Here is a 27,361-nt window from a genome sequence, read left to right on the forward strand (position 1 = left end):
ACCCACCTAGAGCCTACACAAGGCTAAAACGTAAACAAAACACAAACCAAGGAAAAATACCTAACATGACACACCCTGACCCAATATACCCGAGCTCACCTGGTCAGGGCGTGACAATTAGATACTTTGTAGGCGTGTTGGGCGAGTTGAAACCGGTGTATTTCTGAATCAAACGCGCAAAATAAATTTACATTTTTGGGACATATAGAAGGACATTATCGAACAAAAGGACCATTTGTGATGTTTCTGGGACATTTTGGAGTGCCAACAGAAGAGGATCTTCAAATGTAAGGCATTAATTATATTGCTATTTCTGAATTTTGTGGCGCACCTGCCTGGTTGATATATGATTTTCATGTGTTTGTATGCGGGGCGCTGTCCTCAGATAATCGCATGGTTTGCTTTCACCGTAAATCCTTTTTGAAATCTGACACAGCGGCTGGATTAACAAGAAGTTAAGCTTTATTTTGATGTATTACACATATATTTTCAAGAATGTTAAATATTTGAATTTAGTATTTTTGAATTTCGTGCTCTGCAATTTCACCGGATGTTGGCCAGGTGGGACGCTAGCGTCCCACCTACCCTAGAGAGGATAACCAACAGAAATGGGTCACAACTCCTGCAGCTCTGTCACCCGCTGGGTATGTACATAGTCAATGGTAGGCTTCGATTGGACTCCAATGGTAGGTACTCCTATAGCTCATCTCTTGACAGTACTACTGTAAACTACTTTATCACTGACCTCAACCCAGTCTCTCAGAGTGTTCACAGTCAGCCCACCGACACCCCATCAGATCACAGCAAAATCACAGTCTACAGAACAATACTCAATCACAAAGCATCAAAGCCAAATTAAGTCAATAAACTTAAGAAATACTATAGATGGAAGGAAAGTAGTGTGGAAACCTACCAAAAAACAATTAGGCAACAACAAATTCAATCCCTTTTAGACAACTTCCTGGACAAAACGTTCCACTGTAATAGTGAAGGTGTAAACTTGGCAGTAGAAAACCTGAACAGTATATTTTACCCCTCAGCTTCCCTATCACATAAAAAAAATTCAAACAGAAAACCAAAGAAAATGAACAACAATGACAAATGGTTTGATGAAGAATGCCACAACCTAAGAAAGAAATTGAGAAACCTATCCAACCTACAACAGAAAGACCCAGAAAACCTGAGCCTACTATGGTGAATCACTAAAACAATACAGAAATAACCTTCGGAAAAAGAAGCACTTCAGAAATCAGCTCAATGTAATTGAAGAATCCATAGACTGAAACCACTCCTGGGAAAATTGGACAACACTAAACAAACAACAACATGAAGAGTTATCTATCCAAAATGGAGATGTATGGGTAAATCACTTCTCCAATCATTTGACCCTATAACAAAGTACAAACAGCAAAAGAAATATACATGATCAAATGCAAATCTTAGAATCAACTATTAAGACTACCAGAACCCACTGGATGCTCCAATTACATTAAATGAACTACAGAACAATATACAAACCCTCCAACCCAAAATGGTCTGTGGGGTTGATGGTATCCTCAATGAAATGATAAAATATAGAGACCACAAATTCCAATTGGCTATACTTAAACTCTTTAACATCATCCTTAGCTCTGGCATCTTCCCCAATATTTGGAACCAAGGACTGATCACCCTAATCCACAAAAGTGGTGGCAAATTTGAGCTCAATAACTACCGTGGGATATGCGTCAACAGCAACCTTGGGAAAATCCTCTACATTATCATTAACATCAGACTACTTCATTTCATCAGTGAAAACAATGTATTGAGCAAATGTCAAATTGGCTTTTTACCAAACATGACCCAATTTCAGGAAACTAGGCGTATGTAGCAAGTCACGACTTCACTGGACAGCTGTTTGAACGTAAATATTTTTGTTGTTGTTGCAGAACTGCCTTCTCAAACATGTGAATTTTCATGTGCCTTAATATCAAACTTGTATGCCACCTGTAAATACGAATCAAATGGTTAAATTACAAGCTTAGTTGGTTTAGCCACAGAAAAAGTGGGTTAGCTTCCCGCTAGCTGAGATAATGAGTGGGCTAGACATGCCGAGAGATGGGTTTGGATTGGTCTGCCATATAGCATGCGACTGTGGAATTCGAGTATGACAGCTAAGGAGATGGAGAAAACACCAGTCTGGATTGCATCGTCGAACTAAGGGCAACCATGCATGGCATCAGACAGGAGACACGTCCAACTATGATGTATACTGGAAAAATAATCTAGCTAGCTACATTTTCAGATATTACACGTTTCTAATTTTGACAGAAAGTGGTTTAATTTCAAGTGTATTGTTACCTAGCTAACGTTAACTGGCTGGGTCGCTAACTAATTTTATGTCATGCATTGGGATTCATTGTTTACCTAGCTAGCTATCTAGCTAAATTTCGCAACAAAGACTCTCGTCTTAGTGTGCCAGAGCGCAGAATAACTGATACATTTTTGAACGCTCAACACCGGTTGAATATGTCTGGTGTCAGTAAAGTCAGCAACAAATCGTAATTCAGTTGTTGCCAGCAGCACTGTTACAGTCACCAACGCACTGGATAACATGAAAACTGCCTAACCAGCTCTGCTAGGGGGAGTAAAATGGTCAGAGTGGGGTGTTCTCTCATTATGTGTCTGGAAGTAGCTAGACAATGTTAGCCAGTTAGCTTGGGTGCTTGACTGTCGTTGTGAGGTCAGAGCTTTCGGAACAACCCTACTTATTGGCCAGAGCGTCCAGTGTGCGTTCTGAACTCGAAAAGCTCTGAATTTACGAACGGACAATCTGACACAGTTGCAGTCACCAACACTCTGGATAACATAACAGGCTAACCGGCTCTGCTAGGGCGAGTAATGTTCAGTGAGCTGTTCTCTAACTCTAGATGTTTGGAAGTAGCTGGTAAGTTAGTGTCACATCCTGACCATAGTAAGTTGTTATTTTCTATGGTAGAGTAGGTCAGGGGTGTTTGTTCTATGTTTTCTATTTCTATGTTTAAGTTCTAGTTTTTCTATTTCTATGTTGGGATTGTTTGGGTTGATCTCTAATTGGAGGCAGCTGATCCTCGTTGCCTCTGATTAGAGATCATATTTAAGTAGGGGTTTTTCTCTTCCTGTTTGTGGGTGATTATCTTTTGAGTAGTGTTTTCCTCTCTGCGTTACGGTTTGTTGTTTTTGTATTTTCAAGTATTTAAGTGTATTGCATTCAGTTTCACGTTTAATAAATATGTGGAACCACAACCATGCTGCGCGTTGGTCCGATCATTCAAACAGCCGTGACAGTTAGTACAGAATGCACGCAGCAACCCTTAAAGAGATGGGGCTAAGGCTTAAGAGGGTGTGAACAATGCTGAATGGCTGTAGACAAAGAAGGGCTATCCAATAGTAGTACCGAAACATGGTTTTCTCAAAAGTGAGTTAACATTACTGCCACAGGTAACTTCTACAAAGCTGAGAGACAAAGCAAGAAGAGCCTTCTATGCCATCAAAAGGAACATAAAAGTTGACATACCAATTAGGATCTGGCTAAAAATACTTGAATCAGTTATAGAGCCCTTTGTTGTTGTGGGGTCTGGGGTCCACTCACCAACCAAGAATTCACAAAATGGACAAACACCAAATTGAGACTCTGCATATAGAATTCTGCAAAAATATTTCTCTGTGTCAACATAAAACACCAAATAATGCATGCAAAGCAGAATTAGCCTTCCCTGTAGCTCAGTTGGTAGAGCAGTTGGTAGAGCATGGTGTTTGCAACACCAGGGTTGTGGGTTTGATTCCCACGGGGGGCCAGCACAGAAAAAAAAAGTATGAAATGTATGCATTCACTACTGTAAGTCGCTCTGGATAAGAGCATCTGCTAAAATGACTAAAATGTAAAAAAAAAAATGTAATTAGGCCAACACCCGCTAATTAGCAAAATCCAGAGAAGAGCCGTTAAATTCTACAACCACCTAAAAGAAAGCGATTCCCAAACTTTTCAAAACAAAGCCATCAACTACAGAGAGATTAACCTGGAGAAGAGTCTCTTAAGCAAGCTGGTCCTGGGGCTCTGTTCACAAACAGACCCCACAAAGCCCCAGGACAGCAACATAATTAGATCCAACCAAATCATGAGAAAACAAAAACATAATTAGTTGACACATTGGAAAGAATTAACAATGTAACAATTAACAGAGAGAGAGAAACAGACTATGTTCTATTTGGAAACCACTGACGAGAGAGATGAGTTGCACCATGCCAGTCCTGCATTCTGTTAACAGTCTCTCATGGGAAGGCTTGTCACACAACCATAGGACGTTGTTTCAGTATGAGATGGATTTCTGTTTCCAACATAAGTGGATATGCCAAATTCTTGAGGTTGCTAAACAGCCTTAAGCGGCAGTAGCAGCCAAGAGATCTGATGTCTCAGCACTGACAACCACATAGATCAGCTTTGTATTGCTTCTTCGTCAGCGCATTTGTGTATGGTGCCCGGATGACTCAAAGATGATGAAAAACAAATATAAAGGAGGGACATTAGCATGAAAACTCCTCGCATTTCAACCGATGCATAAAATATCTGCACTTACTATAATGAGCGACGATAAAAGTTGTCACGCAGCGCGACGGAGAGAAGAGGAGAGGAGATCATCCTGATTGATGTTGCACACTAGAGTGTTAAGGAGTGGTAGCCTCCCTAACAGAGATAGCATCACAGTAGAGACTGGTAGTCTCCCTAACAGAGAAAACATCACAAGAGAGAGGTAGCCTTCTTAACAGAGATAACATCACATTAGAGAATGGTAGCCTCCCTAACAGAGATAACATCACATTAGAGAGAGGTAGTCTCCCTAGCAGAGATAACATCACAAGAGAGCGCTAGTCTCCCTAACAGAGATAACATCACAGTAGAGAGCGGTAGCCTCCCTAACAGCGATAACATCACATTAGAGAGTGGTAGCCTCCCTAACAGAGATAACATCACATTAGAGAGAGGTAGTCTCCCTAACAGAGATAACATCACATTAGAGAGTGGTAGCCTCCCTAACAGAGAGAACATCACATTAGAGAGTGGTAGCCTCCCTAACAGAGATAACATCACATTAGAGAGAGGTAGTCTCCCTAACAGAGATAACATCACATTAGAGAGTGGTAGCCTCCCTAACAGAGATAACATCACATTAGAGAGAGGTAGTCTCCCTAACAGAGATAACATCACATTAGAGAGTGGTAGCCTCCCTAACAGCGATAACATCACATTAGAGAGTGGTAGCCTCCCTAACAGAGATAACATCACAATAGAGAGAGGTAGTCTCCCTAACAGAGATAACATCACATTAGAGAGTGGTAGCCTCCCTAACAGAGATAACATCACATTAGAGAGTGGTAGCCTCCCTAACAGAGATAACATCACAATAGAGAGAGGTAGTCTCCCTAACAGAGATAACATCACATTAGAGAGAGGTAGCCTCCCTAACAGAGATAACATCACATTAGAGAGAGGTAGCCTCCCTAACAGAGGTAACATCACATTAGAGGTAGCCTCCCTAACAGAGATAACATCACAGCCTCCTCATTGCCCACTCTTCCCTTCCGTCCTGTCCCCCCTCTCGCTCTTTCACTCTATTTTTCTCACTGTCCTGTCCTCCAGCTGTCTCTTTTTTCTCTCTGTTGTTTTCTCCAGCTGTGTCTGTCGCTCCCTCTCTCTCTCCCTCTCTCTCTCTCTAAATTCCCTGGTGAAGACAAAAGGGAATGTATTTCCCCACCATGCTGTGTGACAAATAGCTCTACTTGTTTCAAACGGACCACAGCAAAAGGACAATGATAAGAAGCCTGTCAACTAACTGTCATTTGGACAATGATAAGAGGCCTGTCAACTAACTGCCACTTCCCCTCTCTGTCCCCACTCTCCACATCTCACACCACTGTAGAGAGGGTACTGTAGGGAGGGTACTGTAGGGAGGGTACTGTAGGGAGGGTACTGTAGAGATGCTACTGTAGGGAGGGTATTGTAGGGAGGGTACTGTAGGGAGGGTACTGTAGGGAGGGTATTGTAGGGAGGGTACTGTAGGGAGGGTACTGTAGAGATGCTACTGTAGAGAGGGTACTGTAGAGAGGGTACTGTAGGGAGGGTACTGTAGGGAGGGTATTGTAGGGAGGGTATTGTAGGGAGGGTACTGTAGAGATGCTACTGTAGGGAGGGTACTGTAGGGAGGGTACTGTAGGGAGGGTACTGTAGGGAGGGTACTGTAGGGAGGGTACTGTAGAGATGCTACTGTAGGGAGGGTACTGTAGGGAGGGTACTGTAGGGAGGGTACTGTAGAGATGCTACTGTAGGGAGGGTATTGTAGGGAGGGTACTGTAGAGAGGGTATTGTAGGGAGGGTACTGTAGAGAGGGTACTGTAGGGAGGGTACTGTAGGGAGGGTACTGTAGGGAGGGTACTGTAGAGATGCTACTGTAGGGAGGGTACTGTAGGGAGGGTACTGTAGGGAGGGTACTGTAGGGAGGGTACTGTAGAGAGGGTACTGTAGGGAGGGTACTGTAGGGAGGGTACTGTAGGGAGGGTACTGTAGAGATGCTACTGTAGGGAGGGTACTGTAGGGAGGGTACTGTAGAGAGGGTACTGTAGGGAGGGTACTGTAGGGAGGGTACTGTAGGGAGGGTACTGTAGAGAGGGTACTGTAGGGAGGGTACTGTAGGGAGGGTACTGTAGGGAGGGTACTGTAAGGAGGGTACTGTAGGGAGGGTACTGTAGGGAGGGTACTGTAAGGAGGGTACTCTAGAGAGGTATCCCATTGTAGGTGGGAAACCGAGATACGTAGCTGAGATATGTAAGCAAGTTGTTTTTAATGACCTGAACATATTTGAGTAAATAAACACTATGAAGTACTGATATTAGTACTTTGTATTTTTTTGTGTAACTGACAATAATTGAGTCTGTTATGAAGAGCTTTGAAACAGTGCTCCTCTCATCTCGTCTCCTGCAGAGTATAACATACTCTTCCTGAGAATGTCTCTCCTCTCCTGACCTGTGGTGGATGATAAAGCAGGACCAGCCTCTCTCCAGCTCTGAGATCTGAGGGAAAAACCGGACATACATTACCAGTCAAAAGTTTGGACATACCTACTCATTCAAGGGTTTTTCTTTATTTGTACTATTTTCTACACTGTATAATAGTAGGGAAGACATCAAAACTATGAAATTATACATATGGAATCATGTAGTAACCAAAGAAGTGTTAAACAAATCAAAATATATTTTATATTTGAGATTCTTCAAAGTAGCCACCCTTTGCCTTGATGATAGCTTTGTACACTCTTGTCATTCTCTCAACCAGCTTCACCTGGAATGCTTTTCCAAAAGTCTTGAAGGAGTTCCCACATATGCTGAGCACTTGTTGGCTGCTTTTCCTTCACTCTGCAGTCCAACTCATCCCAAAGCATCTCAATTGGGTTGAGGTCGGTGATTGTGGAGGCCAGGTCATCTGATGCAGCACTCCATCTCTCTCCTTCTTGGTCAAATAGCCCTTAAACAGCCTGGAGGTGTGTTGGGTCATTGTCCTGTTGAAAAACAAATAATAGTCCCACTAAGCGCAAACCATATGGGAAGGCATATCACTGCAGAATGCTCTGGTAGCCATGTGGTTAAGTGTGCCTTGAATTTTTTATAAATCACTGACAGTGTCACCAGCAAACATGTCACCAACAACATCACGCCTCCTTCTCCATGCTTCCCGGTGGGAACCACACATGCGGAGAACTTCTGTTCACTTACTCTGCATCTCACAAAGACACAGCAGTTGGAACCAAAAATCTCAAATTTGGACGCATCAGACCAAATGACAGATTTCCACCGGTCTAATGTCCATTTGCTCGTGTTTCTTGGCCGAAGCAAGTCTCCTCTTATTATTGGTGTCCTTTAGTAGTGGTTTCTATGCAGCAATTTGACCGTGAAGATGATTCAAGCAGTCTCCACTGAACAGTTGATGTTGAGATGTGTCTGTTACTTGAACTCTGTGAAGCATTTATTTGGGCTGCAATTTCTGAGGTTGGTAACTCTAATGAACTTATCCTCTGCAGCAGAGGTAACTCCATACCTGTGGCGGTCCTCATGAGAACCAGTTTCATCATAGCGCTTGATGGTTTTTGCGACTGCACTTTGAGAAACTTTCAAAGTTCTTGAAATTGTTCGTATTGACTGACCTTCATGTCTTAAAGTAATGCTGGACTGTCGTTTCTCTTTGCTCATTTGAGCTGTTCTTACCATAATATTGACTTGGTTTGTATATCATCCCCTCCACTACATTGGTTTGTATATCATCCCCTCCTCCCTCAAACGCATTAAGAAGGAAAGAAATTCCACAAATTAATTTTTAACAAGACACACCTGTTAATTTAAATGCATTCCATGTGACTACCTCATGAAGCTGGTTGAGAGAATGCCAAGAGTGTGCAAAGCTGTCATCAAGGCAAAGGGTGGCTACTTTGAGGAATCTGAAATATAAAAAATATTTTGATTTGATTAACAATTTTTTGGTTACTACATGATTCCATGTGTTATTTCATAGTTCTTCACTATTATTATACAATGTAGAAAATAGTACAAATAAAGAAAAACCCTTGAATGAGTAGGTGTGTCCAAACTTTTGACTGGTACTGTATGTTTACCTGCGATAGAGAGAAAACACAGGTGGCAGTTAGCTAGCTCTACAGCTATGCAACTAACACATTCCCCAATTTTTCACTATCACACACTTCTCCCTCAATCCCAACATAATATCTCCTCCCTCTCTGTATTCAGCTGAGAATGCACCACCTGAGAGCGACAAAGAGGGAGATGTCTACCGGTCTCTTCTCTCTAAGTGGGCTCCTGAGTGGCACAGTCGACTAAGGCACTGTTTCTCAGTGCTAAAGGCGTCACTACAGACACCCTGGATCAAATCCAGGCTGTATCACAATCAGCCGTGATTGTGGGTCCCATAGGGTGGTGCACAATTGGCCCAGCGTCGTCTGGGTTTGGCCGGTGTAGGCTTTCAGTGTAAATAAAAATTTGTTCTTAACTGACTTGCCTGGTAAAATTTAAAAGTGCATTAGAGGAATCTTGCCCTTAGCCCTAGCTGCTAATGAGTGCTCTGGCCCCATTGATCACTGAAGGATCATATCAACATGCCACTCACTGGGTATTTTCCACAGCGCTCATCTGACAGGTCAGTGACAACACCACCCAGCATCTTTGGAGGCTCTGTACTGTGTATGAAGGCAGAGGAGGAGGAGGAAGGTGACTGATTGGGTTGACATTTAGAGAGTGTGTCATATAAATGAACAAAGATGGGATCTCTGTGGTTTGTGTGTCTTGACATCGTAGGAGGCTCTCCCTGTTTGTTGTTTACAGTATGTCTTTGTCTCCTTGACGACACTAGCAAAGCTTTTAAGATTCTTGGGGGAGGATGTTTTGGTTTGAGGCGTCCGGTTTCTTAATCATGCACTCTGATGGTTCTGTATGTCGCTATTCTATCAAATCTGAGTCATTTCAAATCTGATTCATTCCAAATGTGATTCAACTGCATCTTGGAGAAGAGTGTTTTAACGACAGTGGGAGTTTTTGGGCAATGATGGAATCATCATCATTCTCTGAATAAAAACGAAGAAAGATTTAGAAGAAAACTATTTGTCAATATGACACAACACAACTCCATGAAGGTAGAAAATGTCCTTTGGCAGTATTCCTTTCACTCGCACCTCTAGCCCTCTGGTTGATCTGAAAAGGCATTTTTTCATTTTTTTCTCACTTAATGTTCTGTTTTAACTTATGATACTGCAAAATCAACTTCTAGTCTGGATAAAAGGAGAATAGTGAATGTACTCATATACTGTAAGTTGTAGACTATATGTGTTGAGAATTCACAGTAAGCTATAAAAATAAAGAAAGTTGCACACTCTATATATAAACTCCCAGTCATTTTGTGGGGTAAATCACCAACGTTTCAGCATCACTGTGCCTTCATCAGGGTGATGTCATGAATGCTTGAACCAAGTTATGTAGACAAACAGTGCAATTAGTGCAACCAATGACAATAGTGAGGGGTGTGTCATAATGATTAAGTTAATTGAAATGACTGTAACGGTTGTCGTCGGATAAAGCGGACCAAGACGCAGCGGGGAAATGTGCACTCATCTTCTTTTTTATTTAGTTGGCAAAGAAGGTGAACCAAAAATAAACACATACACAAAAAGAAACAACGACGAATAACAGTCCTGTAAGGCTTGAAGCTATACACATAAACAATCTCCCACAAAACACATACCTATATATAGGACTCTCAATCAGAGGCAACTAAAAACACCTGCCTCCAATTGAGAGTCCAACACCCAATTACCTAGACATAGAAATACTAAACTAGAGAGAACATAGAAATACAAAAAACATAGAACATAACCCAAAACCCGGAAATAATAAATCAAACACCCTTCTAAACAAACCACCACCCCGAACCACATAAAACAAATACCCCCTGCCACGTCCTGACCAAACTACAATACAAATAACCCCTATTACTGGTCAGGACATGACAATGACTTGAGTGAAACTGTTAAAAAACAATAGTTTATAGCACATTGAATATATTAGGCTATTGTTATCATATGGAAACATAATTCAATATTGTACATAATATTAGCATCAACATACATTATTGTTTAATTCAATTTCACATATATACTTAATTGTTTTCTATTTAATTTAATTTCTTTGATACATGTACTTTTTTGGTTCAACCATAATGCATAATAAGCATCATCATATTGGGAGAGCGCTGACAAGCTATCTTCAATATTGCGACCACGCTTATAGACCACCATTAGGGGTTCCTTGAAGAGGTGTGCGATTGTTTTTTCTAATTGCAGAATATGCAAGTGCTTTTTCAGGATTGCATTAATTTTCTCCAAACACTGTGTACTTGGCGTTGTTTTTCTTATTTGGTTGAAAATTCACAGTAAACACAACAATATTAATTAAAACTGTCCACATCCAGATTTACTTCTCCCACTGTACTGACTGGTATCATTATATCAATCATACCAGACCCGCATCATATCCACAAAAAACAATCCATTGCCATGAAAACCAATTTGAGTCCATCACCAACTGGAATCACCAACTGGAATTAACGCTGGGCTTGACAATGTAATTAGGTAATAAATAAATAAACTATGTGGGATGTAGTCTTTGTCTAAAGTAATGACTTCTATCCATGGCTGAATGTTGAATCATCCTCACTGACTGGCATATGGAAGTGGAAATGAAAATGACTGTCTTCTACCAATCAAAGTCTTCAAGTTGAATTTGAATGCTTCGTCGAATTTGCATGCATAGCTAGCTGTCAATCCATCTGCTCTCTAGACTGTAACTGAAAATTTCAATCAATCAAGGTGGAATGTAGTTTTAATTTCTTCCCGTAACTGACATGGCAATTTCAATCTGGTTACTGAGTGCTAAGCTTTGTATTCCCTATGGACCTCCTAGCTTGGCTAAATATGTGTGACACGTCTGAATGTGACAGTGATGTACTGTACTGATTTTGTTCAGGACAGTCACTGAATAAGAAAAAAGGCTAGTCAATACATACAGTCCTGTACTTGTATTATTTTCTACTTTAGGTCACAGTCATGAATACAGTTTGTTATGGGAGACTTGCAAATGCATTGCATCACCACTACTGTAGGAAGCAGAAAGACTAGAGCATCTCTGATTTGCTCTGTTTTCAGGAGATATCTTTCAAAAAAGTTTCTTAGAGTTTCTGGAGACTTGAAGATCAGCTCAAACTGAATTGTAGATGTATCTTGGATCATAGTAGCTATATCAACCGAAAATGTCTACTGCAATAGCGTGGCTGAATGTTAACATTCACAGTATACAAACATACTTCAAAAAATATATTTGATAAATAAAGGCTCTGACTATGTAGGGAATGGGGTTCCCTTTCAGAGACAGTGCAGGACAAAACAACAAAAGCAAAGGAATTCAAAGGAGGCATCTTGGTCATCCAGACAGATGGCGTTGGAGAAAGGAGTGTCCCACTAGGCACAGACGTCAGTTCAACCTCCACATTTGGTTGAGTTGTCAACTAAATTGAATATAACGTGAAATCAACAAAAACATTTTTGGATTTAGGTTAAAAGTTAGGTGAAGAAAATATGAAAATCCCTTACATTGATGACTTTTTGCAAATCCAAATAGTTTTCCACGTTGATTCAATGTCATCACATATATTTTGGGGTTGAAAAGACGTGGAAACAACATTAATTCAACCAGATTTTGCACAGCGTTGTCTGTCTCTCAGAAAGATAAAGCCCAGATAGAGAGAGAAAGGCTGAGAGAGAAAGAGAGAGAAGCCCATGAGGAGTCAGGGCCAGCACAGCTTCCCTAGACTACTGAACAGATGGCTATTCAGCCCTCAGACTACACCTGTCCTGTCTTCTTCACACACCTATAAGAAGAGGAAGGCTTTTAATTTGCCAAGCAAGTGGCACATTTTTCAGTATTTTCAGATGTATTTTCAAAACTCAAAACTGATAACACTTGTAATGCCCCCTATCTTGTGTTCAGAACCTTTGATTGTGAATTCATTCATCTTTCACACTTGAGTCAGTCATGCAAGATTTACGTTTTCCGTGAAATACCATGAGAATATTTAGTGTCGTCCTCAATACATCAGATAATGATAGGCTTACCACACCGTCCAATGTTTTTACAGTAGCCAACTGCTTTACATCACCCCTATTTCTGAGGATGTATTATACGTATGTACTGTATAAGGATAATGAAACTGGAGGACACGTTTCTCAACATAAAATGTATTGTACATGTCAAGTTATAGTCAAATGCTGTATGGAAATTATATTTACCATCTATTCTTTCTATTCACCACTTCAAAAAGTTTTGAAATGTTTATATTGTATTTTTGCTATTGAATTAAAAAGTAGTTAAAGTGACTACATACTTGTGAAAATGTACCACATACTTGTGAAAATGTAGAACATATTTGTGAAAATATAGTAGGTACTTGTGAAAATGTAGTAGATACTTGTGAAAATATAGGAGGTACTTGTGAAAATGTGGTAGATACTTGTGAAAATATAGTAGGTACTTGTGAAAATGTAGTAGATACCTGTGAAAATGCAGTTGATACTTGTGAAAATGTAGTACATACTTGTGAAAATGTAGACACTTATGAAAATGTAGCACATACTTGTGAACACGTAGTATATACTTGTGAAAATGTAGTAGATAATTGTGAAAATGTAGTAGATACTTGTTAAATGTAGCAGATACTTGTGAAAATTTTGTAGATACTTGTGAAAATGTAGTAGTTACTTGTGAAAATGTGTTAGATACTTATGAAAATGTAGAAGACACTTGTGAAAGTGTAATAGATACTTGTAAAAATGTAGAACATAATTGTGAAAATGTATAATATACTTGTGAAAATGTAGCACATACTTGTGAAAATGTATAACCTACTTGTGAAAATGTTGGAGGTACTTGTGAGAATGTAGTACATAGTGGCGAAAATGTGTTAGATACTTGTGAAAATGTAGGAGATACTTGTGAAAATGTAGGAGATACTTTTGAAAATGTTGTAGATACTTGTGAAAATGTACTACATACTTGTGAAAATGTAGCATATACTTGTGAAAATGTAGTAGGCACTTATGGAAATGTAGGACATACTTGTGGAAATGTACCACATACTTGTGGAAATAAAGCAGATTTTTGTTAAAATGTATTCGATACTTGTAAAAACGTATTCGATACTTGTGAAAATGTTGTAGATATTTTGGAAAATGTAATAGATACTTGTGAAAATATAGTAGTTACTTGTGAAAGTGTAATAGATACTTGTGAAAATGTATCACCTACTTGTGAAAATGTAGTAGGTACTTGTGAAAATGTAGTAGATAGTCGCAAAAATGTGTTAGATACTTGTGAAAATGTAGGAGATACTTGTGAAAATGTTGTAGATATTTTGGAAAATGTTGTAGATACTTGTGATAATGTAGTAGACACTTGTGAAAGTGTAATAGATACTTGTGAAAATGTATCACCTACTTGTGAAAATGTAGTAGGTACTTGTGAAAATGTAGTAGATAGTCGCAAAAATGTGTTAGATACTTGTGAAAATGTAGGAGATACTTGTGAAAATGTAGTAGATATTTGTGAAAATGTAGTATATACTTTTGAAAATGTATAACCTACTTGTGAAAATGTAGTAGGTACTCGTGAAAATGTAGTACATAGTTGCAAAAATGTGTTAGATACTTGTGAAAATGTAGGAGATACTTGTGAAAATGTAGAAAGACCTATGGAAATGTACCACATACTTGTGAAAATATAGCAGATATTTGTGAAAATGTGTTAGATACTTGTGAAAATGTAGTAGATACTTGTGAAAATGTAGTAGACACTTGTGAAAATGTAATAGATACATGTGAAAATATAGTAGTTACTTGTGAAAATGTGTTAGATACTTGTGAAAATGTAGTAGATACTTGTGAAAATGTAGTAGACACTTGTGAAAATGTAGTAGACACTTGTGAAAATGTAATAGATACATGTGAAAATATAGAACATTCTTGTAAAAATATAGCACATACTTGTGAAAATGTTGTAGGTACTTTTGAAAATGTAGTACATACTTACATTTGTGAAAGTGTAATAGAATCTTGTGAAAATGTATCACCTACATGTGAACATGTAGTACATACTTGCAAAAATGTGTTAGATACTTGTGAAAATGTAGGAGATACTTGTGAAAATATAGCACATACTTGTAAAAATATAGCACATACTTGTGAAAATGTAGCGTGAACTCCTTTGTGGTGGACCCAGTGTTGTGGTGAACCCTAGCAGGCAGATGTGAATCTTCCAGCTAGTCTAAAGCTAAGCAAAGCCCCTTTGACCTTTACTATATTCCCCAGAGAAACAACAACAATACACTGACTGTAATTAACTACTAAACACACACTTATACACACACACACACACACACACACTGCCTGTAATTAGCTACTAAACACACACACACACATACAAACACACACATACTCACACACACTCACACATACACATACAAACACTCACACTGCCTGTAATTAACTACTAAACACGCACACATATACACACACACAAACTCACACATACACACACATACACACACTCACACGCACTGTAATTAACTAGCCAAACAGACGGCGGCTTATTCAACATGAACTAGATCACGATTCACAGTTTGGTTCTGACTAACTGAGGAAATGTTGTTGTGGCCTTGGTTCAATAGCGTGATTCAGTGGTCTGTTCTAGCCTTTAGCAACGGCCCAGTACAAAATCAACTTTTTCCCTCCATTTTGGAGACTAATTTCCAGAGACCTGAAAGGGCAGGCTTGGGTAAAGCTAATCACTGATCTCTGCTCAGCTCAATATCGCCCGTTCGTTTTCTATACATTAGCGGGACGTTAATTGATATCGAACAATAACAGAGAGAGACAGAGTAAAAAAAAGACAACGGAAAAGAGAGAAAGAGGAGAGGGATGAAAGAAGACCGAGGAAGCCTTCCCTGTAGCTCAGTTTGTAGAGCATGGTGTTTGCAACGCTAGGGTTGTGGGTTCGATTCCCACGGGGGGCCAGCACAGGAAAAAAAAAAATGTATGAAATGTATGCATTCACTACTGTAAGTCGCTCTGGACAAGAGCGTCTGCTAAATGACTAAAATGTAAATGAAGAGAGAGAAAGAGGAGAGGGGTGAAAGAAAACAGAAAAAGAGAGGGATGACAAAAATAGACAGAAACACACATACAGCCTAGATCTACTGTCACCAAACGTAGTTTGCTTGTGCATATTTTTGCAAGTTAGCCCAGGATATTTAATTTTATATTCTACGTGCTAAGATCCCAATCTGAAAATGTGCTTGTTCTGCAGCGAAAAATATCAGACAACCCATTGTTACAAAACACAAATGTAACAGCAGAAATCTGGGATACTAAACCATACACCATACTGCCTCACAAACATACAGCTTGGGATGGAAGCAGACAGAGAATTGTCTGTGATGTTGGAAGAGAGAGACTAAAAACTAAAAAAGATTCCTAGATATATAATCTGGCAGTGATTCTCATAACTGATGTTTCATGGGGGAACTACAAAGAGGAGTGAGAGAGAGAGAGAGAGAGAGAGAGAGAGAGAGAGAGAGAGAGAGAGAGAGAGAGAGAGAGAGAGAGAGAGAGAGAGAGAGAGAGAGAGAGAGAGAGAGAGAGAGAGAGAGAGAGAGAGAGAGAGAGAGAGAGAGAGAGAGAGAGAGAGAGAGAGAGAGAATGAATGAATACAATTGTGAACAGTCCTGCCTCCAGGGACCACAACACACTGAGACACAAAAAAGGAGCAAAGACGGAAACTGCTAATTTTATGTAAACAAAAAAGGATTTTTCTCTCAATAGAACAACAGAAGCAAAGCAGAGAATCTTCTCAGATGGAACGGAATAGGGTGAAATAGAAATGTCCCTCTCTCTGTCCCTCTCTCCATTCCTCTGCAGTTGGTTGGCCGAGCCAAACCGTGACACCTCTCGGTGAGGAAGAGAGATATTGATTTATTGGAGCATCACCTGATGCTGACCTGGTCCCACTCCAAGCCTCCATCCGTTCCTCCAGCCCAACAGAGAACAGGGTTTATGGGCAGGCAACAGACTAGACGTCAGCCAAACCCAGGGATAAATCTTTACTGTGTAAATCTGCAGAGCCGCACATATTAAATCAATGACAGATTCCTCATCTGATGTAATTAATATGATGAACATGGAATCAGGAAGTTTTGACAGTGTGAAAATAGATTGTATGAATCTCCCAGTGTATAATAATTTATATAACTTCTCCTTTTGGCTCTACTGTACAGTACAGTGCTGCTACCGTCCAAAAAGACTGCTGCTATCACCCAAAAAGACTGCTGCTACTGCCCAAAAAGACTGCTGCTACCGTCCAAAAAGACTGCTGCTATCACCCAAAAAGACTGTTGCTACCGTCCAAAAAGACTGCTGCTACCGTCCAAAAAGACTGCTGCTACCGTCCAAAAAGACTGCTGCTACTGTCCAAAAAGACTGCTGCTACCTCCCAAAAAGACTGCTGCTACCACCCAAAAAGACTGCTGCTACCACCCAAAAAGACTGCTGATACCACCCAAAAAGACTGCTGCTACCGCCCAAAAAGACTACTGCTACCACCCAAAAAGACAGCTGATACCACCCAAAAAGACAGCTGATACCACCCAAAAAGACTGCTGCTACCGCCCAAAAAGACTGCTACTACCACCCAAAAAGACTGCTGCTACCGCCCAAAAAGACTGCTGCTACCACCCAAAAAGACAGCTGATACCACCCAAAAAGACAGCTGATACCACCCAAAAAGACCATAAATCATGAGGACGGACAACACTTGGCTGTGTGTTGATTTCAAGGAGTCAAGCTTCCGATGTAACAGATGCAAGATACTTTTCCCTATGGCACTGTATATGTAGAAGCTACAGTTTAGCTAGACAAAGTGCAGGAGATGGACACACACACTCACTGGTGTACCACGCACCCCCACACCCCCCACCACACACACAATTTAAGCAGCATTGATCAGCAGCAGGTTAAGCAAGTTGCATGAAATATCCATAGTGTGACATATATGAGGTAGGTAGAAGAGAATGTATCACAACAGGCCAGTCTACTGATCACTAATTAACACACAGGGAAACTCAGGGCCTAGCAAATGACAACCGTCTGGAGGTGTGTGTGCGTGCGTGCGTGCGTGCGTGCGTGTGTGTGTGTGCGTGTGCGTGTGCGTGCGTGCGTGCGTGCGTGCGTGCGTGCGTGCGTGTGTGTGTGTGTGTGTGTGCGTACATTCGTCCGTCTGCGTGCATGTGTGTTTGTGTCTGTGTGTGTGGCCTTCGTGGGTGTATGTTGCTTGCAGGCTCATCATTTCCACCCCACGCTATAAGCCAACATCACATTCAATTATGAAGCACATATAGCAACGAATTCCTATATGCCTGGAAATATTGAATATACCCCAACACCGATAATAATGTATAACAAAGCCGAGTTAGCACACATTAGTGTTAGAAGGTAAAGCACTTTGGGTTATAGAGAGAAAATGCTGACGTCACCCACGGGGTGGAGGTGGAAGGTACAAATTAGTGTCTGGTGGGTTAGAGAGAGAGAGAGAGAGAGAGAGAGAGAGAGAGAGAGAGACACAAAGAGAGAGTGAGAGAGAGAGAGAGAGAAAGAGAGAGATAGAGAGAGACAGAGAGAGACAGAGAGAGACAGAAAGAGAGAGAGAGAGAGAGATAGAGAGAGAGAGCGAGAGAGAGAGAGAGAGAGAGAGACAAAAAGGGGGGAAAGAGAGATAGAAAGAGGGAGGAAAGCTGAAGAGAAGTATAGTACCAGAAGTAAAGTACCCGAAGTATAGTACCATTGTTGACTCAGCAGAAAGAGCCTCTTGGTGTGATCTGTGTATGGAGGGATAGTGATTGGTGGATAAGAGGTTGGATAGATTTATATAGATAAGATTTGTAAGGGTAAGAGGTTAGATAGAGTTGGATATAAAAGATTAAGGATTATATAGATAAGATATAGAAAGTACTGTACCTTTGGGCTGGCCGCGTCCCAAAGTGACAAACCCAGAGGAGATGAAGGTATGAAGGTCGTGACCTCCACTGCTGCGGACACTCTCCTTCCCGTAGTGGAGACCTGCAAGAGCCAATCACAGAGTCAGAAACCTGAACATGTTGTAAACCTATAGGGATGTGCTCACACATTGAGGAGGATTCTTCCAAAGACTGCTTACTTGCAAAGCTGATTTTTCTATTAATTTAATATATCTTTGGTTTAAACCTCTTTTTTTGAATCACCTGAGAGCATCAGAAACTTCAGACACTGTGTCATACATTATTCTCACTATCACTGTTGCTATTAGAACAGTTGATCATTGTCCCTTTAAACTACAAATGGAAGAAAATTAGTCTTCAGATCCGGAAACAACTAAATATCCAAACCTATTAAAAAGCTATATATTTTATCTGCTCACAGGCAAGACCACTGTGAACCCAATCATGCTTCACTTACCAGAGGTTACCATAGCTTCGGATATCATGTCTTAGGCTGACTCCGCTGGGCCCAGATATCATGTCTTAGGTGTACCCCGTTGGGCACATATCATGCCTTAGGCCTACCCCAATGGGCACAGATATCATGTCTTATGCCTACCCCGTTGGGCACATATCATGCCTTAGGCCTACCCCAATGGGCACAGATATCATGTCTTAGGCCTACCCCGTTGGGCACATATCATGCCTTAGGCCTACCCCAATGGGCACAGATATCATGTCTTATGCCTACCCCGCTGGACACAGATATCATGCCTTAGGCCTACCCCAATGGGCACAGATATCATGCCTTAGGCCTACCCCAATGGGCACAGATATCATGTCTTAGGCCTACCCCACTGGACACAGATATCATGCCTTAGGCCTACCCCGCTGGGCACAGATATCATGTCTTAGGCCTACCCTGCTGGGCACAGATATCATGTCTTAGGCCTACCCCGCTGGACACAGATATCATGTCTTAGGCCTACCCCGCTGGGCACAGATATCATGCCTTAGGTGTACCCCGCTGGGAACAGATATCATGTCTTAGGCCTACCCTGCTGGGCACAGATATCATGTCTTAGTCCTACCCCGCTGGGCACAGATATCATGTCTTAGGACTACCCCGCTGGGCACAGATATCATGTTGCAAGGACTACCCCGCTGGGCACAGATATCATGTTGCAAGGACACACAAACACTGCCTGTGTAACCTTTATCATAGGCATGCCACATTCCTGACCCCAGCAGGTGTCCTATGAATGTAAAGGCTCTCTTCAACCCCCTTCTCCTAATTCCTTTCCCATCTCATTAGGTGAGATAGCGTGAAGCGTCGCGAGGGAAAAGGCTACGCATTATGCATGTATTGTCCGTGACATAAGGATACGTGACTTTCACCTTCAACCGTCACCTTTCGCATGTGAAAGACGTATAAGGTGTTAAAGGTACTGTACCATTCACACGTGAGAATACCGTTTTCTTTCTTTGATCTTACCTTCTCTAGTTCCCGTCTCTATGTTTTTTTGTGAGCAGAATAATGTGAATAATCAGATCATTTCATTACGGAATGAGAGGGAGAGGTGGTGTTGTGTAGCTCAGAGGGACAGGCAAGGTTATTCATCTCCAAGGGCGATGAACCTTTACCACGGTGAGGCAGACGGAGGTCATTTACATGGCTGTCAACTGTGGAGAGTGCATGGTGACATGGTGACATGCACGTAGTCTCTAGCATATACTCTCTCTATATATATATAAATATCTCCTCCATCTCCTTCTTTCTCTTTCTCTCTCTCTCTCTCCCTTTTTCTCTCTCCATCTTTCTCTCTTCCTCTCTCTTTCTATATTTTATCTCTCTCCCCTTTCTTCCTCTCTCTCTCTCTCTTCCTCTCTCTTTCAACTCTCTCTCCCCCTCTCTTTCATCCCTCTCCCCTCTCTCTCTCTCTCTCTCTTTCTTTATACATTTCCTCCCTCCCTCTCTCTATCTTTCTCTCTTTTTCTCTCGTTCTATATTTTATCTCTCTGTCCCCCTTTCTTCCTCTCTCTCTCTTTATCCCTCTCTTTCTCTCTATTTCAATTTTTTCTCTCTCTCCCCCTTTCTCCCTCTCTCCCCTCTCTCTCTCTCTTTCTTTATCCCTTTAACCTCCCTCCCTCCCTCTCTCTCTCTTTCTATATACCTTTTCCTCCCTCCCTCTCTCTCTCTTTATCCCACTCTCTCTTTATCCCTCTCTTTCTCTCTATTTAAATGTTTTCTCTCTCCCCTCCCTCTCTCTCTTTCTTTATCCCTTTAACCTCCCTCCCTCCCCCCTCTCTCTCTGTCTCTCTTTCTTTATACCTTTTCCTCCCTCCCTCTCTCTCTCTCTCTTTATCCCTCTCTTTCTCTATGTTCATAAATCACCCCTGCAGAATAAGTACTCATCCTTTGTAAGAACCAATCTACCCATGTTGAACTGTACAATATTCCTTTTTCATGGCAACATTGCTTGACCGCTCATAAAACAAATGGGTTGAAAAGGGCTGTAAAATATTACCTTAAAAACAGACGTAAATGCATGACGCCATTATGCAAAATAGCCCCTACTGAACAAGAAGTAATTGTAAGGTTTCTACACTCAAAGGTCTTCATAAGATTAATTACAACCTCATACCTGCATCGCCACCGACACATCTCTCTCATATTCACACAGAAGTGGATTTATATTAACCATGTTGACACAGTCAGCATAGAAATACTCCTCTTTAAATGGAAGTGATGATTATCAAACCCACAAGGAGGGAGGGAGGGAGGGAGGGAGGGAGGGAGGGAGGGAGGGAGGGAGGGAGGGAGGGAGGGGGGGAGGGAGGGAGGGAGGTCACTGAGAAGATGTTATAGCCATGCAATTTTGGGATTAATTGGTGGGAGATTAGGAAAACAGAAAATGTAGAGGGCAGAGTGAATCTGATTATAAATCGTATCTTAATTAAACTAATTAAATCATAGTTTAGTAATCCAGGCAAAACTCATGCATGCTGTCCTGAAAATCTTTCCAAGCAATAAACACAGACAAACACAGACATGTACAAACACACACACATGCGCGCACACACACATATGTCCGCAAAAATACATGCACACACTCAGAAACTAAAGGGCTGAGGGAAATGTACCAAGGTCATGTCAAAACACGGTTGCGTAAAAAGCGAGAAGGTTAAATTGTTATCATGTGCATATACTCTACACTCTTAGAAAAAGGGTTTTAAAGGGTTCTTCAGCTGTCCCCATAGGATAAACCTTTTAGGTTCCTGGTAGAATCCCTTCTTGTTTCCAGATAGAACTCTTTTGGGTTAAATGTAGAACCCTCTGTGTAAAGGGTTCTACATGGAACTCAGAAAGGTTCCAGCTAGAACCAAAAACAGCTAATGGATGACTAGATGACCTTACAGCTAGTGGATGACTGTATAACCTATATGTTAGGTCATATAGTAATCTGTTAGCTGTTAGGTTATGTAGTCATCCATTAGCTGTTATGTCATATAGTCATCCATTAGCTGTTATGTCATATAGTCATCCATTAGCTGTTTGGTTATACAGTCATCCATTAGCTGTTTGGCTATACAGTCATCCATTAGCTGTTTGGTTATACAGTCATCCATTAGCTGTTTGGCTATACAGTCATCCATTAGCTGTTAGGTTATACAGTCATCCATTAGCTGTTTGGCTATACAGTCATCCATTAGCTGTTAGGTTATACAGTCATCCATTAGCTGTTTGGTTATACAGTCATCCATTAGCTGTTTGGCTATACAGTCATCCATTAGCTGTTTGGCTATACAGTCATCCATTAGCTGTTAGGTTATACAGTCATCCATTAGCTGTTTGGTTATACAGTCATCCATTAGCTGTTTGGCTATACAGTCATCCATTAGCTGTTAGGTTATACAGTCATCCATTAGCTGTTAGGTCATATCGTCATCCATTAGCTGTTAGATTATCTTTGTCATCCATTAGCTGTTTGGTTATACAGTCATCCATTAGCTGTTTGTTTGTGCAGCAGTGTCACCATTGAACTTTGAATGTCAGGGAAACTGTTGTTGTTTTTGAGTCACAAATAGGACCACTGACCCTAAAATGTTAGAATATGGATACTGGGCAGAGTGAAAACAGCTATTCTCCACACGACAATAAACATGACTTCCTCTATTCGTACTTAATTAGACAACAACAAAAAATCCTGAAGAACTCATTATTCAATGAAGTTTCTCTTTTTCCCCTTTGTTTCTTTACTTCAAACCGTTTAAGGTACAAATCTTTGCAAGGCCTCTAAAAGAATCAACTCTCAAGGACTTTTCCTTGTTGTGGCTGCAGGGTGCATCGTGTTTACCCGAAACCTGCCTCTGAAGCATACAACAACAAGCAGAGTGGATAAGAATATAAATAGCAGCCTTTGCCGTGCGCCGCATGGTTTCCTATTCTGCTGTCTGCACTGGATCTGTTTTGAAGGAATATACTGTATCATTCTAAAAATGCCCGGACGGCGGGAAGTTTTTTTTTAGCAATGCACCAAGGATACCCATGATACACCTGACCTGCATTTATAAATACTCTGAGTGTAATTTAAGGGAAATAATATTGTTGGGGGTTTTATTGTTGTGATGCGGAAAGCTACTAGACAGCATTAGAAAAAGACAAATAGGGGGTGCATACATTTGTCCTGTTTCACTGCATGAACAAGTGGGTAACCTGTATGAGTGTGAGGTGTGAAAAGAAAATTAGTTTTTTGCATATCCCAACTTCCACTGAGACACCCTTGGAGAGTGGGGCCACGACCAGGTTTTAAGATCAGAGGGGACAGTGATGTCATTTTATCTCTTGGCTCAGCCTCTCCAGACCTTTAGCTGTAGTTGTCATCTGATTCCAGACCTTTTGCTGTAGTTACACCTGGTTTACTAAGACTCTGTCATCTGATTCCAGACCTCTCAAACACACGAGTGGCCAGTCTTGGAAGGCTGCAGTGTGCGCGCAGGGCGTAGAGGATTTTCTTTCTTTCTTTTTAAATGTTCTATCTATCTAACTGTGTCATCCATATTCATGTGTGGCACATTTTGCCACACATGAATAGGCATTTTCAATGCGAGTGAGTGGTATCTATGTGTCTCTCTCTCTCCCCCCGCCCTGCTGTACTACCGATTGCTAACCCATTAGTCCATACAATATTAACTCCCAATGTATACACACACATTACCAATGCCTTCTCTCCTCTGCCTGTCACTGTGTGTCATGTCCAAGCCCACAGGACTGCTGTGTCCCCAGTGGAAGGAGAGCTGGGCTGGGCTGAGCTAGCCTACGTGGTGAGCTGCGTTCACTAGCTAACACTAACGACGTTCATGTGCAGGAATGCAGGCAGGCAGACACACAACCAGACAGGCAGGCAGGCAGTTAGGCAGGCAGGAAGGAAGGCAGAGATACAGAAAGACAGACAGAGAGAGAGAGAGAGTAAGAGAGGGAGAGAGAGATTCCTGACCTCCATTGAGTATGACTACCCATAAGGTCACAGTGAGCAAGTCAGCCAGTCGGGAAGGTAGGAGTAGGACTGTTATGATGACCGTATTACCGTATTGGTCACGAGTCATGACTGCAGTCAAATTCCATGTGACCGTTTAGTCACGGTAATTAGGCTTCTCCAAGCTCTGATGCTGCTGATGGTCATTAGTAGCCTACCAAACTAATCACTCTGACATCAATATAATATAATCAAATATAATCGAAAATCGAATCAAACACTTCATGAGAGCCCATGAGCTCATGTTGCGTAACATTTCTATAGGCTATGCAATAGTGTGAATTTTGATGGCCCCTATGAGAAAGATGAGGATCCCATCTTTCTATAGACTAGGCCTACTATATGTATTTCTCAACTTTCCTACTATTAAGCACATTGCTTATATTTACAACAGGAGTATAGCCTACTTGGCTGGCATGAAAATTAACCACGGGAAAAATGTCCTCCATTCGCTATTTTTGTCCCCTGTTCCGAGGCAGGTGCATGATAACGGTCCATTCTAAATCTAAACTAATTTCACACATATATTATTTAGTATATGTAAAGACAAGACTAAATTAAGAATAGTCTGATGGGTGACAATATTAGCCTATCATTGTGAAGGATACCCAGCTTAAGGCAAGAAACAGCTCGTAACTTTTTTTTGCAACTTTTTCAAATCATGTAGCCTAGCCCATAGGCCTATATGTTTAGAAATCAAACCTCCGCCTTGGGTCAGTACTGCCATCTATTGGTAAACATAAATATACCAGGTTACTACAGTTTGTATCATAACTAAAGTGGCCAAATAACACCTTAAAATGAAGCACATTAATCCTATTTATTACAACCGGTGTAGAGCCTAACTGGCATACATAGGCGGCGTGTAAGTTTCAAGTTTGGGGAAGATAATTTTCACCATATAATTAAACCTTTATAATAAAGCAGTACATGCATTATCACATTTGCGGTCACATTTGAGATTGATGTTTTCCCGCTACTTGCATTTTGGAACATTTGCGCTTATAGCCTGCTGCCGTGTGCGCATTGCTGCGCTTATAATGTGAAGAAATAGCTAATAGTTTATCAGCATTTTAAGCTAAATGTTCTGATCTGTTTCATCATCCTCTTTGATTTAAAAGTGGTTTTGATGCTAGTGGTTGTATTAATTTGGATCTATTGCATCCCACAACTGTCCCAGACTATGTTTGGAATAGAAGGACAAGTTGACCAATAGAATAGGGAGATAGTAGATTGACATAGGCTAGTGCTTTTGCTGATCGTTAGGCTTATTCATCTTGTAGGCTGAGGAAAAGTAAACGTAGATAGCTCTAATATCTTCAATAAGCGCCTAAGAATTCGAGAAGGAGGCATTTGCGTCACCAATGTGTCCGTCTTCACTTGTAGCCTTCTTCGGAGCTAAGATGCCTGTGAGAATGACCCGATCACGTGACGGGCATTGGCTAATAAGAATTGAGATATCTGAGAGAACCATGTGAGTGAGAGGTGCCCGGAAGAGAAGGGAATTGTAATTTTTATATTCAGCCCAAGGGCACAACGGCCACTGGCCGCCAAATGCATGGACTTTTCTAGGGGGCATTAAGGCCACACAAGGGGGATGCCGCCAGGAAATTCGAGGCATTATCAAGTGCTTGTCAAATTGTGAATGAGAGACTGATGAAGTGTGTGCAGCCTGCGCAAAAAAACTAATCATGAGACTTTATTCAAATCATCATTAGAGTCACATCATACAGCCTTAGAATGTATTAAAAATCAAAACATATAGCGCGACATTCGTATCACAACTAAAGTTACATTAATAACTATAAATTAAGAATAGAAGAGGACCTGTTCCTTTGTTAACCGCTCAACACAGAATAGTCGCATGTTCGTACTCCCTCATAATTCGTTTGGAGAAAAATATCCTTTCTATTTTATTCAGTTATGTTCAATAGTATTCTGTATACTATAAAATAATAAAAAATAATGCCATGGAATTCGAAGCAAATCTTGTCTGCTAAATGAACTAGTGTAGCCCACAGCCATATGGCATAGCCAGATCAGTGACTAACATTAAGGACAACTCAGAATATGCTATTCTGTTCTTCTGAAATAGACTGCATTTTCTTCATATCATGTTTCTTTAGACCTGTCTAAAATCAATAATGGATTTATTGTGATGGTGGAGGCTATATTACATGGATTTATTAGACTTTTTAAAATGTAGATGTTCCAAAGGTCTGCATCAGTGGCTTGTAGGCTGTGTGTGGAAGCCATGAGATGCTAAATGTGTGTATGTTAATTAACGGGCAAATTACAGTGAGACCGGCAGTTATTTGCTTGACAATCACCGGCTAACAAAATGTGATGACCACCACAGCCCTAGCTGGCTGCGCAATTTCCCTTTCCTCCCTTTCCTGGCATGGCTCGTGACGCCCTAGCATTAGGACTAGATTGATACAGTGAATCAGGGGGACAAACGGGACCTCTGACTGGATGCATACTGGGGTCGACATGGCCCGCCACGCTCAAACCTGACACACCTGAACAGCCCGCACCTCTGTCTGTCTGTCTGTCCCGCTGTGTGTCTCTACGTATCTTTTTTTGTCTACGCGAGTGGGTTTTTAGGTCTGTCTGTCGATCTTACCTTTCTCACCTGTTGTGTTGAGGTGGAAATCTAATACTAGACTCACACATACTGAGATTGTGTAATCTAAATGACGTAAATGAAACTGAAACCTGAGCACACCTATCTCAGGCCGTGTCCGAAATCTGTCTAATGTACTAAAACCATACTATGTACAAACCTAACTATATACTATGTAGAACAGTTTAGTTGAAATGTAACCAACAACTATCAACATACTAGAATCACCCATATTGAGAATACGTAAACTAATACTACACTCACCCATACTAAGAATGTGTAATCTAATACTAGACTTACCCATAATGAGAATGTGTAATCTAATTCTAGACTCACACATACAGAGAATGTGTAATCTAATACAATACTCAAACATACTTAGAATGTGTAATATAAAACGAGACTCACCCATAATGAGAATGTGAAATATGTGTAATATAAAACTAGACTCACCCATACATAAAATGTGTAATCTAATAATAGACTCACCCATACTGAGAATGTGTATCTAATACT

General features: G+C 40.9%; 1 protein-coding gene across 5 annotated transcripts in view; it reads right to left on the minus strand.

Moving 5' to 3' along the window:
• Positions 1-27,361, minus strand: part of LOC115156185 (protein shisa-6) — a 104,411-nt gene that overhangs the window by 53,845 nt on the left and 23,205 nt on the right. For all 5 annotated transcript variants that reach the window (XM_029703577.1, XM_029703568.1, XM_029703562.1 and 2 more), the window contains exon 4: positions 18,684-18,785. In XM_029703577.1, the coding sequence (XP_029559437.1) occupies positions 18,684-18,785 (102 nt within the window). The remainder of the gene's footprint in view (positions 1-18,683; positions 18,786-27,361) is intronic.

This window comes from Salmo trutta, chromosome 2, assembly GCF_901001165.1.
Source record: "Salmo trutta chromosome 2, fSalTru1.1, whole genome shotgun sequence".
Lineage (NCBI taxonomy): Eukaryota > Metazoa > Chordata > Actinopteri > Salmoniformes > Salmonidae > Salmo > Salmo trutta.